The sequence below is a fragment of the Macrobrachium nipponense genome, chromosome 40 (assembly GCF_015104395.2).
Source record: "Macrobrachium nipponense isolate FS-2020 chromosome 40, ASM1510439v2, whole genome shotgun sequence".
Classification (NCBI taxonomy): domain Eukaryota; kingdom Metazoa; phylum Arthropoda; class Malacostraca; order Decapoda; family Palaemonidae; genus Macrobrachium; species Macrobrachium nipponense.
The window spans coordinates 37,105,223-37,121,274 of record NC_061101.1 but is presented as its reverse complement, the minus strand read 5'-3'; the positions used below and the strand labels follow the sequence as shown (position 1 = coordinate 37,121,274).

The 16,052-nt window shown below is 41.6% G+C and overlaps 1 protein-coding gene across 2 annotated transcripts in view; it reads right to left on the bottom strand.

Annotated features, from left to right (window-relative positions):
- The window catches only part of LOC135212089 (transcription initiation factor TFIID subunit 3-like), a 124,897-nt gene that overhangs the window by 79,069 nt on the left and 29,776 nt on the right, over positions 1 to 16,052 (bottom strand). For both annotated transcript variants that reach the window (XM_064245465.1, XM_064245466.1), the window contains exon 3: positions 12,628 to 12,760. In XM_064245465.1, coding sequence (XP_064101535.1) covers positions 12,628 to 12,760 — 133 coding nt within the window. The remainder of the gene's footprint in view (positions 1 to 12,627; positions 12,761 to 16,052) is intronic.

Genomic DNA, 16,052 nt, shown 5'->3' with positions numbered 1-16,052 from the left:
TTCACCATAAATCGAAATATTGTGCTAGAGACTTCCAATTTGTTGCAAAACAAAGGTAAATGATTGAATATTACTAGAATGTAAGAGTTTTAGATTACAATTGTGTTATTCGACCATTTCAGTCGAGTCAAAGTTGACCGAAGGTTGAAGAATTTCTGATTTTTTTGGCAGTTACCGCGTGGACATAAGGAAAAAGTTTTTTTTTCAAAAATTCACCATAAATTGAAATATTGTGCTAGAGACTTCCAATTTGTTGCAAAATTAAGGTAAATGATTGAATATTACTAGAATGTAAGAGTTTTAGCTTACAATTGCATTTTTTTTACCATTTCAGTCGAGTTAAAGTTGACCAAAGGTTAAAATTTTGGCACCGTTATTTATATGAAAATATTTCAAAACTGATAAAAGCTACAACCATGGGTTGTTTTTAGTTGTATTCTACATGGAATTGTGCACATTTTCATATATAAAACTTTATGTAATGGCTAATATAAAACGGTGCAAAAATTACGACAATCCGACGAAAGAATTTCTTATTTTTTCAGCAGTTACCGCCCAGACATAAGGAAAAAGTTTTTTTTCAAAAATTCACCATAAATTGAAATATTGTGCTAGAGACTTCCAATTTGTGCAAAATGAAGGTAAATGATTGAATATTACTAAAATGTAAGAGTTTTAGCTTACAACTGCGTTTTTCTACCATTTCGGTCAAGTTAAAGTTGACCAAAGTTTGAAATTTTGGCACTTATTGTTATTTATATGAAAATATTTTAAAACTGATAAAAGCTACAACCATGGGTTGTTTTTTGCTGTATTCTACACAAAATTGTGCACATTTTCATATATAAAACTCTATGTAACGGCTAATATAAAACGGTGCAAACATTACGACAATCCGATGAAAGAATTTCTTATTTTTTTCGGCAGTTACCGCACGGACGTAAGGAAAAAGTTTTTTTTTCAAAAATTCACTATAAATCGAAATATTGTGCTAGAGACTTCCAATCTGTTGCAAAATGAAGGTAAATGATTGAATATTAGTAGAATTTAAGAGTTTTTGCTTACAATTGTGTTTTTCGACCATTTCGGTATAGTTGTTTTTAGTTGTATTCTACATGAAATTGCGCATTTTTCATATATAAAACTTTATGCAACAGCTAATATAAAACGGTGCAAACATTACGACAATCTGACGAAAAGGATTTCTGATTTTTTTGGTAGAGTTACCGCCTGGACGTAAGGAAAAAGTTTTTTCTAAAATTCACCATAAATCGAAATATTGTGTTAAGAGACTTTCAATTTGTTGCAAAATGAAGGTAAATGATTGAATATTACTAGAATGTAAGAGTTTTAGCTTATAATTGTGTTTTTTGACCATTTCGGTTGAGTCAAAGTTGACCGAAGGTTGAAATTTTGGCACTTATTGTTATTTATATGAAAATATTTCAAAACTGATAAAAGTTACAACAATGAATTGTTTTTTGTTGTATTCTACATAAAATTGTGCACATTTTCATATATAAAACTTTATGTAACGGCTAATATAAAATGGTGTAAAAATTATGACAAAGTGACGAAATAATTTCTGAGATGTGTCGCTGATGCTTTTTAGTGCAAGAAGAAAGAAATTCATGCATGCGCGCCTGAGTAACGCTTGTAAACAAAACAACAGCTTGATCCGTGAACTCCCAGCATCCCTCAAGGCACATGATTCAAAATTTTTTGCCAAGTAGGACTATAACTATTTTTCCGTGAATATTTAAAAAACTTTTTAGCGTCAACATAAAATACGTCCAATAGGTGTTTAAGGGTTAAGACACACATGTACCGGTATTCTTGTACGTAGGATGGGGTTAGGTTCCGAAAAACCCATCATTTGCTGGAAAATCATATCTTGAATATGCCTAGCCCACTCTAGGGTAATCAGTACCATCTTTACATTTAGGGTAGCCTATCCTACACTACATAGTATACTTTATACATAAATGGTATAATAATTATTAATTTCAGCTAATTCTCTAGATTTAATGCTTATGATAATTCAGTACAGAGAGAAATTGAATAACATTAACAAGGGTGTATATAGTATTATGGTATATCATACACATACGAATACAGTAGCCTAGCCTACAGTATACTCTATACATGGAGTATATAGTAATTTATTAATATTAACCAATTCTGGAGGTTCAATGCATTCTGACTATGTTAGAAGAAAAAAAATGGACACAAAACGAGAATCACTCGGCCCGACATCGGTATAATTGAGCGATGTCAGGCTGCTGATGGCTATGTATAGTTATAAAATAAAAACTTAACAAATATATGTATCTTTTCCATGAATCTTTTTAAAAGTTATACAATACTTCACTATATCCAATTATATTGCATGTGTTCTCATATTCTGGAAATCAGCTGAGTTTATTCCAGCATATTTAACTTAATTCTGAGCAAATTTTCTTGCTTCTAGTTAGCATAAACGAATATCTAGATGATTTACTTATATGAGACAAGGTCATTTTTCGTTATACGACATGTTTTTAAGTCAAAATATGACTTGAATAAGTCTCGTTGTGAACTAAATTATTCTTTTCATTAACTGATTGGGGGGGGATATTTAGTGTAAAAAAATTTATGTGATTCCATTTGCTATTTTCACTTGATTTCATCGTAATACGAGCTTTTTGTTATCTGTTATCAGCTTGAAAACAACAGTAAAATGTGTTCTTTCAAGCCCAGTAGTTTTGATTATTTTCCCTCTATTTTATCTACGGTTGTGTTTGATGGCATAAGTTTACAGGAGTTTTATCCTTGTTGCCGATGCACGATAATAGTCATTAGCAGCTTGAACAGTTTTCTCAGCTTCAGCTACAACTTGGTTTAAACTTAGCAGCATATTTCCTTGCTGATCTTTGATCTACAGCAAAGAAAGTTATCATAACTACAGCAATTGTTTCCTATCGTATGATGGTTGAAATACAAGCCAAATGGATATTGTTGTCATCCAATTTGGTTGTACTTGGCAAAAAAGTTGTTTCTCGTTCGGTTGTTCACGGCTTTACAAATTTATGCAGTGAGTATGTATAACGTTAAAACAATACTTTCATCAATCTTTTGCCGTTTTTGAACTTATTTAACTAGAAAATGGGTTTGCATTTGCCTGCCTTTTAAAATGTTAAGTAAATGTGACAAACAAGTGTCATTCAAAGTGCTGTTGTGCTGATGCTGGACCCGTGCGCCAAATAGCACAGCCTCTCGAAACACGACTCGGTCTCTTATATCTCGGAATTCCACTTGTATCTCAGACAAAAGCAAGAACCAAGTCGCAGCTTGTGTCTCAAGTTATTACTGTATAAGTGAAGATTCTGCTCTTCTTAGGGACTGAGTCCCAGACATCTTACTGGTTCCTCACGAGGGCCCCTTGATCTAGATCTGGGGTGCTGAGAAGAAGACTAGAACTAGGCTCAGTGGATGCAGGAAGAGCTAGGAATTGGGAGAAAGCCTGAAGTGTTATGGAGAGGGCAAAACACAGGCTCCCCGAAGGATGTCCTGTCCCAAAATCAGAACTACAAAACTCTCTGGAGTTTGGACAGAGATCTGGATGAAAACTCCCTGCATACTGAAGGTCTTATAAAGAACTGTCTGGATCGTCTCCCTCTTGACCATCATCTCATGTCAAAGAGAGAGAGAAGTAAGGTTTCCAAAAGCCTTGACAAGAAGGCTCCAATTAAATGAAAGCCTAATTCCAACCTCAACAGACACGGATGACTAGAAAAAAAACAAAAGAGGAGCTTCTTTCAGCAACTTGGCCATTCTGACCCATAAGTCTGTCCAAAGGCAGACTTGGTTCTTGTTCAATGAGAACTGGTGTACAAAACAGAACAACAGTGAGTTCTTAAAAATCAGGCACCAAACCAACGAGGAGCTGGTGCTGGCAGCCTGAACGCTCATGCCAAGCAGATGGGTGGAAGCACTCTTAACTCAATATTGTAAACCCAGGACACTAGGCACTGGGATCTCTCTTACTGGGTGATTGGATCCCTCAGATTCCTCTGAATGCATGGCTCTTTAGTATCTCAATGGATGCATGGATCCCTTGGATCCCACTGGAAGCACGGACCCCTCGAATCCCACTGGATGCATAGATCCCTTGTCTCCCACTGGAAGCATGGATCCCTCAAGATGCATTGATCCCTCAGATCCCACTAGATGCTTGGATCCTTTGGATCCCACTAGACGCTTTATTTCCTTGGATCCCACTGGATGCATGGATCCCTCAGAACATTTGGATCCACCGGATCCTCCTGCATACCTGTATCCCCGTAGACGCCCGGATCACACTGATAGCTCAGATCCATTGGATCCTGTTAGGGCTCAGATCTCACTGGGCACAGAGATCCCCACTGGGTGCTTGGATCCAGTGGGCGCTCAAATCCACTGGAAGCTCAGATCAGCTGGGCACTCAAATCCACTGGAAGCTCAGATCCACTGGGCGCTGGGATTCCGAAAACGCCATCAGCGCCTCTTGTTCACACTGGGATCAGATCACTAAAGGACAAGAGTGCACATCCCCATAGACGCATTTTCAATGGTTGTCCATCGAGACCTGCGGGACTTCCGGTATGTATCCTCCCAGGTTTAGACCTTAGGGGAGTATGACAGTGACCTTTGTCTAGGAGAATCGAGGGACGCGTAAGCACCTCCTCCAATGCACAATACTTCACTTAAGTTACAAAATGAAAAAATTAACAAGGGCCAGTAGGAGAGAAAATTGGTGTGGGGAGAGAGTTGGTGCCAGGAGTGCTAGTAGCAAAATGAATGAAGCTTTTACAGTTCTCTGAACTTGTACAAAATTTAAAACAGTAAGTCAAAATACTAAACAGAATTTTCTTTCCACTATGTATTGCCCTTACACTTCCAGTTCTCTGCAAGGAAAAGTGCAATAAGTTCAACTAATCCTTTACCATTATAAAAAATGCTTTTGAGAACTGTAGATATTCGTATCATTACTAAAGTGACATAAGTGGTAGTTTACACAATAAAGGCAGTCCCAGGTTAATGGCAGGAGTTCCATTCTCGGTTTGGTGCTGGTAAGCGAAAAATGCCTTCACCTGAAACTTGGCGATTTATGGCACTTACGGCACCGAGTTTCAGTTAATGGCACCGTAACTCTATCCTCAGCTCCTTATGGCACCAATAACGGAAACTAGGCCCATTATGGTGCTACAAATCACTGATTTTACGGTACTAGTCTGGATCACCGTTAACCGAGTCCATCAATAACCGGGGACTGCCTGTATTAATTTTAGTATTGTACTCGGACACAGCAATTAACCTTTACTGACCATATCTAAAGGACACCGAGTACCAACATACATACATATCTCACTACTATCACGCATTGAGACACGCAGATATGCATTCATCATCTAAAAATCAGTCTGTTAGCAAATATAGTGGTAGTATTATTTTATTATGTACACTATTCGGAAAAGGAACGTTAACTTTTATCGACACTCATTAAAGTGCCAGAGTACCATATACAAATATCTCTCAATTCGTATCAAACATTATTGAGACTTGTACAGATACATTTAAATACTGAAAGTATTGTTTCTGTAAAGAATGCAAAATCTAAGTTTGTTACACTAGTCATTGGTAAAATAGGTAACAACCACAAAATTTAAGTTTTCACACTATTCAGAAAATTAAAGCCAGCCTTTACCAATCAAACTGTCCAAATATATCAGCTATCATTTGAAACTCTTGAAACACTGTTATGTGTTCACTATCAACAAGAAACACATATAAGTTATTACTCTATTCACAAAAGGCTGCAATGAATACATTGCAGATAGTCCCCAGTGATCACCGGTCTCAGTTAATGGCAATCCGGTTTTATGGTGCCATAAAAATGACAAATTTGTAACTAATTTGTATTTTTCATAACTAACAAACCAGCTTATGATGGCACTCTCCTTCATACTGCCCGTATGTAAAGGAGTAGAAAGAAAGTAGTAAAGAAAAAAGACCAGTCATCCCATTCATTCTACTTTCATACCTTCATCTTAGACTAGACACAAACTGACCCGCAAGGGGTACTGGATGAGCTATACCACTTGCTGGGCCGTTACCACTGGACCCAAGGAAAAGGTATCCAAGGATCTATGGGCAACGTCTTTTAAATAAAATGAAGTGAAAGTGGTTTGGCGTTTCCAAACACCAGCTTTCAGAATTCTCCCCAGACATATTCTTCTTGAAAGCCAAAGAAGCACTCAAGCCTCTGATGTCATGAGCCCTAGCCCTCTCCTGGCTATCTGACACCCTTCTTCTGTCATGTAGGCACTCCTGATCGTTTCTCTTAGCCAAAACGATACTGTATTCCTGGACACTTCCTTTTTGTTCCTTCCTGTACTTACGAACAACCTCCTACACCCAGGCCTCAGGTGCCTTGTCCTTCTTAAGTACTCTCTCATTACTCTGACGGGACACAGAAGCATTTCATCTCTGTCATTATCTACAAAATCTTCCAGAGAAGGTATGGAAAAGGAGTCTAATCTACCTTCCACTATTGAAGGGTTTTGAGTTTTGGCCACGAATTCTGGAACAAACTCGAATACCATTGACTTCCAACCTCTCGAGTGCTTTACGATATGACAGGCCATGTAGTTCCTCACACTCTTTTGGTTGAAGCTAGGGCCAATAAGAAGACTGTTTTCAGGGTCAGGCTCCTATCTGTGGACTGCCTTAAGTGGTTCGTAGGGGGGTTTCGTCAGACTACTCAGTACCATGGTCAAATCCCAACCTGGGGCTTTTAGTTCTTTTTGGCGAACATGACTGGTCAAAGCTCTTCATCAACATGGCCAACTCCCATGAAGATGAAATGTCCACACCTTCCATGCGTAAGACCGAGGCTAGAGCAGCCCTGTACCCCTACACTGCAGATACAGACATATGCCTTTCTGTCCTGAGATATGTCAGAAAGTCCACTAATTGCTGAATAGAGGTACCGAGTGGAGACAAGTTCCCTCTACGACACCAATCACAGTATGCTGACCATTTTCCTTGGTATACTGCTGCCGATGACTTTCTGATATTACCTGCCATCTGCATGCTGCTTTCTGCGAAACCCTCTCGCTCGCAGGAGATACTTGACAGTCTCCACCCGTGAAGTGATAGGGACTTCACCGACCAGTGGTACCTCTCCACGTGCGGCTGACATAGTAGGTTGTTCCATGGGGGTAACTCTCTCGGCACGTCTATTAGGAGTTCCAAGAGGTCCGGAAACCATTCTGACTTTGGCCATAAAAGGAGCTACCAGAGTCATTCTGAGGTTCTATTAGGAGTTCCAAGAGGTCCGGAAACCATTCTGACTTTGGCCATAAAGGAGCTACCAGAGTCATTCTGAGGTTCTGAGACCGCATTACCCTGTTCAGAACCTGACGGATTAGACAAAATGGAGGAAATGCGTAAACGTCCAGATTGTCCCATGGGTGTTGTAGCGCATCTTCTGCTACTGCCTCTACGTCTGAGACTACTGAACAATACACTTCCAACTTTTTGTTGTACCTGGTTATGAATAGGTCTATGATCGGCCTTTCCCACAACATGAGCATCCTGTCCACTACCTGTTGGTGCAAGGACCACTGCATACCCAGGATCTGATCCCTTCGGCTCAACTTGTCAGCCACTATGTTTCTTTTTCCCGGAATATATCTGGTTCTGATGTCTACTAGGTTCTCTACAGCCCACTGATGAAGTTGAATTGTCATCACATGTAACTGTCGAGACACTAGACCTCCTTGTTTGTTTATGTAAGCTACTACTGTGGTGTTGTCTGACATCAATACCACTGACTGTCCCTTCATCCTCTCCCTGAATTTCTGTAGTGCTAGAAATGCTGCTTTTAACTCCGGCACGTTTATATGGAGTTCTCTGTCCTCACCACTCCATTTCGCTGAAACCATCAGCTCCTCCATATGGGCTCCCCAACCTTCTAGTGACACATCTGAGAACAGCGGGGAGGGCTATTGAAGGGGAACACCCACTGTCAGATTGTTGTCCCTCACCCACCACAGCAAGTCTTTCCTCACTTCTGACGACAAGGGAATCTGCTCGTACAGGTAATCTACTATTGGAGACCAAAACTCCTTCATCCTCCATTGTAGAGATCGAAGGTGTAGCCTCCCTTGTGGTACTAGTTTCTCCAAGGAAGTTAGAACTCCCAGTACTACCTGACACTGTTTTGCTGGCTGTGTTTGTTTTTCCAGAAAGGCATTCACCACTTGTTTGCATTTCTCTACTCTCTGGTCTGTTGGGAATACTTTGGCTTTTACTGTGTCTATAAACATTCCCAGATACACCAGCCGCTGACTTGGATCCAATTGTGACTTCTCCTAATTTATCACAATGCCTAAGCTGTGACAAAACTGTAGAAGGGTTGCCCTGTCCCTGAGTAATTTCTCTCTGGACTTTGTTATCACCAGCCAAACGTCTAGATATCTTATTAGCCTGATCCCCTGAGCATGCGCCCATGTCGACACGAGAGTGAACACTTGTAAAAACTTGCGGAGACGTTGTCAATCCGAAGCACAGAACTTTGAACTCGAAAACTTTCTCTGCAAGACTGAAGAGGAGAAATTTCCTTGAAGACTGATGGACTGGGATCTGAAAGTATGCGTCCTTCAAGTCGATTGTCAGCATAAAGTCCTTGATCCTGACTGCTTGTAGAACTGTCTTTGGAGTTTCCATTTTGAATCTGGTTTTTCTTATAAACAGATTCAATGTTGACAGGTCTATTACTGTCCTCCAGTCCCCGTTGGCTTTGGGTACAAGGAAAATCCTGCTGTAAAACCCCTTCGACGGAACGGATACTTGCTCCGCAGCCCATTTTTCCATCATCTTCTTCACTTCCTCTTGCAGAATAAAAGCCTTTTGAGGTTCTTGAACATAAGTGAGGTGAGATAATGGCTGTTCTGTCAGGGGTGGGGATACTTTGAACGGAATCAAATACCCGACCCTGAGAACATCCACCACCCACTGCTCAGCTCCCAGTTCCTGCCACACCTTCCAGTGATTTGCCAGGCAACCCCCCCACTGGTGTGGCTGAGTGATGAGAGGCGCCCATCCTATCACCTTGAGCCTCTCCCTCTTCCCCTAATCCCACTTCCTCTGTTATTTCTATTGTGAAAGGGCCGATGAGCTAATTTCTTTGGGGAAGAGGGTCTTGTTGCTCTACTAGGGATGCTATGCCTCACTGGCTTCTTTCGAGGTATTCCCATTCCTCATTGCTAGCAGGGAATCCAAATCAACAGAGCAACTTAGCCTAGCCAAAGCTGCATCTCTCCTCATTAATAGGATATTTGCCCAAACATTGGCACTTAAATTTGTCAAGTACGTAATTGCTCTGGCACCTGATTGTAGTAATCTAATGAACATTGATTCATCCACTACTTTTTCGTCATTTCTGAGGATGCAATCTTCGCCACTGCTGTTGACCAAAGATCCAACCAAGAAGCAGTCTGAAAGACAAAAGAAGCTGTTGCTTTTAACGTAGCAACCTCTTGGCAAGTCATCGAAGGGCATTCCATTTTTACTTGATCTAAGGTTAATCCAGGTCTTAACCTTACCACATTTGGGTTAATTTGTCTAGACAGCAAAGGAACCGTCGATGTCGTATAATATTTCCTATGTTTCATCATTGGAGGAGGGATAAACTTAAACGATCTATTTGATCTTAAGGAATTATCCCTTCCCGCAATCCGTGCGTTTACATGCTGTAAAACTGATTCCACATGACTTGAACAAGGCAATTCATACGACACATTGGTATCCTTTTTCAACCCAAACGCCATGTCAATCCCCGGAGGAAGCATGCTGGCAGGTGTTTCCATTCTCCCCGAAAGGTTATTGAATTGACGAATCAAATCAATCACCTCCGCATGCGAAGCCAGAAACTCTTGGTTTTCTCCTTCCTCTGATTCTAGCGTACTGTGCTCAGGCACAGGAGGCGCTATCTTACTCCTATACCCTGACAAACGTCCGGGTGCTTTGTGGCCGTCTGCCCCTACGGCCGCGGTGTCCCTTTGATCTCAGCTGACCGCCGACGGCTCGATCCCGAACAGTCAGCAGGAGAACGAGACCGCCTCACTTCTTCTCTGCTCGCAGATCGAGAGCGAGAATCTCGCCTATACCTCCAAGATGAAGGCTCTCCCGAAACCGAGTTCACTTCTTCTCCATGACGATTGATATCGTCAGCAACGACCGTCGGAGAATTCAGCCTTGATCCTTCATCTAGGCGGACAACTCCTTCCACCAACGTATCAGACGAGGTTGCCAACTCACTATTCTTCGTTCTTTTAATAGGAGCCTTTTCATCTTTTCTCCGTATTTTAAACGGTCTTACAGGCGAAACCGGTATCTGTGGTCTATCCTTTGCTGCACTTTTCGCCCCCAACGTCGATTTCGCCAACAACATTGTAGTCTTCCTTAGACTCTTTGTCGTGTCTCTACTGGCAACTCCTCATCAGCCGCCAGCCCAGCGACCGTCAGCTCACTCGCTCGTTCGGACTCTTTTAAACGGCTTCGTCCGCTAGCTTTGAGCTTACCAGCCACTGACTTCTTGCCTTTCTTGCGGACTGGGATGTGACAGTCCTGGCCCGAAGATGAAGAAGAATTCACTCTTCTCCTCTTGGCCCGAGGATCAGTCGCGAAATCCTGTATCCTCCAACGCTTGACTGGTACACGCCGTGACGTACTTAGCGATGATGCCGAGCTAGAGGAAGAACACGAATCACGCCTTTTCTTTTTCTTTCTTATTAATTTTCTTCTCTAGATCCTGTAATTTCTTCATTAAAGTGCGTACTACCGAGTCAGAAAGCGTATTTGGGTCCGGAGGCAGCGAAGTAGACCGAGAAGCAGTAGGCTGTGACGTCATCGCGTCCGCCATGTCGGTGTGTGACGTTGGTTGTGACGTCACCAATCTTGTAGGGAGAGAGTGTGCGGCTGCTGCTGGCATCCCTGCGTTTGCAGCAAAACTACCTCCCACGTTCTGCATCGCCGTAAACATTGAAGTTGTTGGTGTAGCCACGGCATTATTTCCCATAAAGGACAATCCAGGGGGATGAGGAATATTCAGCGCTGCCGGACTCTGCTGGAATCGTGACACCATATAATGCGACAGCAAACCTTCCAAGGTTGGTACGCCTGGTAGGCCTACCGCCGCCCACGTACCTTCCATCCTGTTTGCGTCGGGAGCCGGCACCTGGAACAAAGATGGGGATGCTCCCCCCCTCCCTGCTGGGAACAACAGAGCATAAATATTATGCATGCAATTACCCAAAACCCCTCCTGGAGTTTCCGATAACGAACCACCAGGAGAAACCGAAGGGGTATGGGACAAATCAAAGGCAGGTGGCAAAACATATGGAGCAGTCTGGTGCATCACCGATACAAAAGAAGCCGGCAACGCTTGGTCATCCAAAGATGGCGTCGAATCCTTTCTTTTGTGTTGGCCTTTCTCATAAAACTTCCTGTTCCACCGACCAACCACGACAAACAGAACAAGGATTAGCAATTGTACATACATTTTCTCTGCACCTACTACACGTTGGATGAGGATTCGTCGATACCGAAGTTGGGAATCTTGAACACGGAAAGCCACTGATTCCAGGGCATTTCCTTTGCCTTGCGTTCGAAACGGAAGATCCCGACGGCGACGCAAAAAACTCCATCTCACCACTTACACACTCTTACAGCTCACGCCCACACTGGGCATACTAAGAGAAAGAGAATTAATAAGAAAAATGAAAGTGAAATGGATAAAAACGGGCAAACTAAAACCAGCTTTAAACAGATAGACAGAGAACACATCCTATCTTAAAGGCGGTAGAAAGATAACTGGTAGGTCACAGGACGCCAAGGGCATTCTGGGTAATACATGCCCCGTAACTTGGTAGATACCAATAGTTCCTGGGTCGCACAAGTTTAATTTTAATTCAACCGGTTTCCAGCTTGGCACTAGTAAATCCTAATGTTAAGACTGAAGGTTTGTTTCGTATATGAACAATTGGCAATTTATGGCGCCATAACAGGCCGAGTTTCGATTAATGGCGCCACAACAGGCCGAGTTTCGGTTAATGGTGCCATAAGGTGCCGGTAATAGCACTGTGGCGCTATAAATCGCAGAGTTTCCGTTATCAGTACCCTGCCGAGAACGGAACCCCTGCCAATAATCAGGGAATGCCTGTACACTAAGTACAACACATATTAAAGTAATGGAAAAAAAGAAATAAAAAATGTCTAAAAGAAAACAAATGAATGGCATGCCATAATACTAGGGTAAAACTACAGCAGCATAACTGACTTTTAGTGAAGTCACATGGAGGAATGGTGCATTACCTTGCCTTCAAGGATAGTGGCGTGGGACTTGTGTATGCCCTTCTTCAGTCAAGATTCACCAAGTTGGTGAGGTTAAAAGCCATTCATATGGAGTAAGGTTATCCATGGCAGGTATGTAAGAACATAATGGGTTTGTGATAAAAAAAAAAAAATTATATTAAGAAATAACATTCTTCTCATATCGGTATATGGCACATAATTCCAGAAACATTTCTTCCATTTACTTACTTAGGTTTCTTAGCAGGTGATGTGTCACTGTCTGAAGAACGTTTATTAGAAGCCTGGGGGGATGGTAATGGTGAAGAACTCTCTCCAAGAACATCATCTAAACATGTGTTAACCTTCATTTCTAATTCTTCTTCTGAAATACAAAATAAAGGATTCTATTAAAAAGTTATTGCAAAAATATACATTTTTATAATAAAATAGTTTTATATTTATGTACTTGTCAAGTAATTACATAGCTATAGTTTCTATTAATATGGCAGTTAAAATTTGAGATTTGCTGTAGCGATTCTTTTGTTTTGGTCTAGGTTAACTAGCCCTTCCCACTTTCAGGATAGAGAGGAACAACTCGGCAAAGAACCTCAGGTTTGTAGCTATGAAAAATACAAATTATCTTAGAAAATTTGTCATTTGTTCATACACAAACAAACCTTCTGTCTTAACAATAGGATAGACTTATACTTGGTGGGAGGTAGACATCCTAAACTGGCTGGGGGCCTACCCACCAGGCCAACTCCAAAGAAATATTTACAGGAGAGGGACTGATGTCCATGAGAAACTAAATACTAAACTGATATCCGACAACTCAGCCACTGGGTTACATAAAATGATATGTGGGAAGATTCAATGCACCAGGGTTTGTTATTACTCCTCACTCCCCCTTGCTAGAGAGTGGAGTAAATGCTACTGAATAGAGGGTTTGACTATTTGAACACAAAGCAACCAAACTATCAGTATGACTTCCTTACTCACCTGTATCAGACCTTCCTGTAGGAAGAAGGAAAGGAACAAGAGAAAGAAAAAGACCAGCCAACTCACTCATTCTCTCTTCCACACAATCATCTTAGGTAAGATACAAATGTGCCCAGTTAAGGGCAACGATGGGTTACATGATCTGTTGAGCAGCCACCACAGGACCTAGGGAAAAAGTGTCCATAGATCTGTGGGCAACATCCTTAAGACAGAGAGAGGTGAACGTGGACTGGCGTAACCAGGACCAGGTACCAGCGCTGAGAGAGATGTCACAGCCTCCCCCTGATCGACCTAGCGGCAGGCATCACCGGCAGAGCGATACAAAATGGCTGACCCTGGCCACCAATGTAGAGTAGGCCAGAGGGAGGGGGGAGAGCTGGGGGGCCTGAGGGGGGAGGCGAGCATCCATGAAATGCGTTGGCAAACCCTCCAAGAAAGGTTACCTTCCGAGGAAGAGGGGGCGACATTATACAATACATCAGCCTGAGGAACTCCCGATACTTCCAACGATGAATCGATGAAAAGGAAGGAGACACAAGCATGACACTCTAGCATCATGAGTTGTGACTGCGGAAGATGACGAAGCATTGGAGTGAGGCAATGAAAACCCTTCCCTTGAAGGAAGGGTTGAAACTCTACGATGCTCCCTCTTACTATAAAATAACTTCCACTGCTCTCTAGGCCACGCACAACATTCCAGGCAGGGATTCCACCTACTGCATGTGGAGTGTGGGTTTGTAACTGAAGAAGCCAGGAAATGAGAACATAGGAAACATGACATTTTTATGAGAAAATAAGATTGGAACCAACACCATAAGATAATCAGTTGTTTATGCCCTATTATCCATGTGAGGGGAGGAGGGCGGGCTTTAATCATGTAACTACTACTTGGTAAGTATAAATAAAATCTTATTTTATCATAAAAAATGTCATTTCTATGTATGCAACTTACCAAGTAGTTACATAGCTGAATCCCACATTGTAGGAGGTGGAATCCATGGATATGCACATATCTTTTAAAATTTACTGAATATAAAATATATACTTGGTGCTAGCATCCATGCAGATGCTTGTTAGTTACTTACCTGTTAAGAGAGCTGAACAGTTGATTACTGCCTCTGGAAGTCGCTCGTCTTAACTCATAGGGACGTGGCGGTATAGCCATGGCGCGTCCTCTAAAAAGTGGGACCCATACAGCTAAGGTATGTCCATGGCTAGCATGGTCAACCAAAGGATGCCCCTGCCCAGGGTGCAGTACCAAATAACATCATGTTACCAGAGCAAAAACATATCACCTTCACCATAACCATAATATTCATACCCGACTATACACTTGACTGAAGGGTACTCCTAGTACATCCATAGTACCTCCAGGCTCCCCTAAAAACTCAACCTTATTCAAGGCGAAGGGATAGGCTAGGAAGGTATGACTTCCTACACACCCTTGCCCAGTGCTGTGCCAGCCCCTAAATACATAAAGACCCAGGGTACTGAAATTTTTATAGATTGTTTCAATATCACACAAGTAATGTGAGGTGAACACTGATTTACATTTCCAATACGTTGCTTGTAAAATCGAGTCCAAAGAGAGATTGTGTTTAAACAAGAGAGAGGTTGCCACTGCTCTTACCTCGTGAGCTTTCACTTTCAGTTTATTAAGATCAGTTTCTTTCACTTATGAATGAGCATCTACAATTACACTACATAAGAAGAACGCCAGGGCGTTTTTAGACATGAGGTGCGCAGGATTCCTTACTGAACACCATAAACGATCGGACGGGCCCCTAATTTTCTCTGTCCTTTGTAAATAACATTTCAGAGCTCTGACCGGGCAGAGTAACCTCCCTACTTCTTCCGGTCCTACTAAGTCCGTAAGGTTTTTGATACTGAATGAGCGAGGCCACAGTTTGGATGGAATCTCATTTTTTGCTAAAAACCAAAGGTTAATGCGCAAACCACATTACCCTGTGCAAATCCTATTCTGTAATCCATGGCAATTATTTCACTCACCCTTTTAGCTGTAGACAGGGCTACTAGGAATAGGGTCTTTCTCGTCAAATCTCGCAACGCTGCTCTTTGCAACAGCTCACACAGAGTTTCCAACAGCCACTTAACCCTTAAACGCATTAAATGTCGATGAAAATTGTCTGTTGGGTGCTGAATTACCGTACAAAACGTCAACGCAAAAAAGTTTTTTTTTAAATTAGCGGAAAAATAGTTATAGGCCTACTTGGTGAAAACTATTGAATCACGCACCTTGAGGGATGCTGGGAGTTCACAGATCAAGCTGTTGTTTTGTTTACAATCCTTACGTCCGCGCGGTAACTTTTCCAAAAAACTCAGAAATTTTTTCGTCCGATTGTCGTAATGTTTGCAACGTTTTATATTAGCCGTTACATAAAGTTTTATATATGAAAATGTGCGCAATTTTGTGTAGAATACAACAAAAAACAACCCATGGTTGTAGCTTTTATCAGTTTTGAAATATTTTCATATAAATAACAATAAGTGCCAAAATTTCAACCTTCGGTCAACTTTGACTCAACCGAAACGGTAAAAAACGCAATTGTAAGCTAAAACTATTACATTCTAGTAATATTCAATCACTTACCTTTATTTTGGAACAAATTGGAAGTCTCTAGCACAATAATTCGATTTATGGTGAATTTATGAAA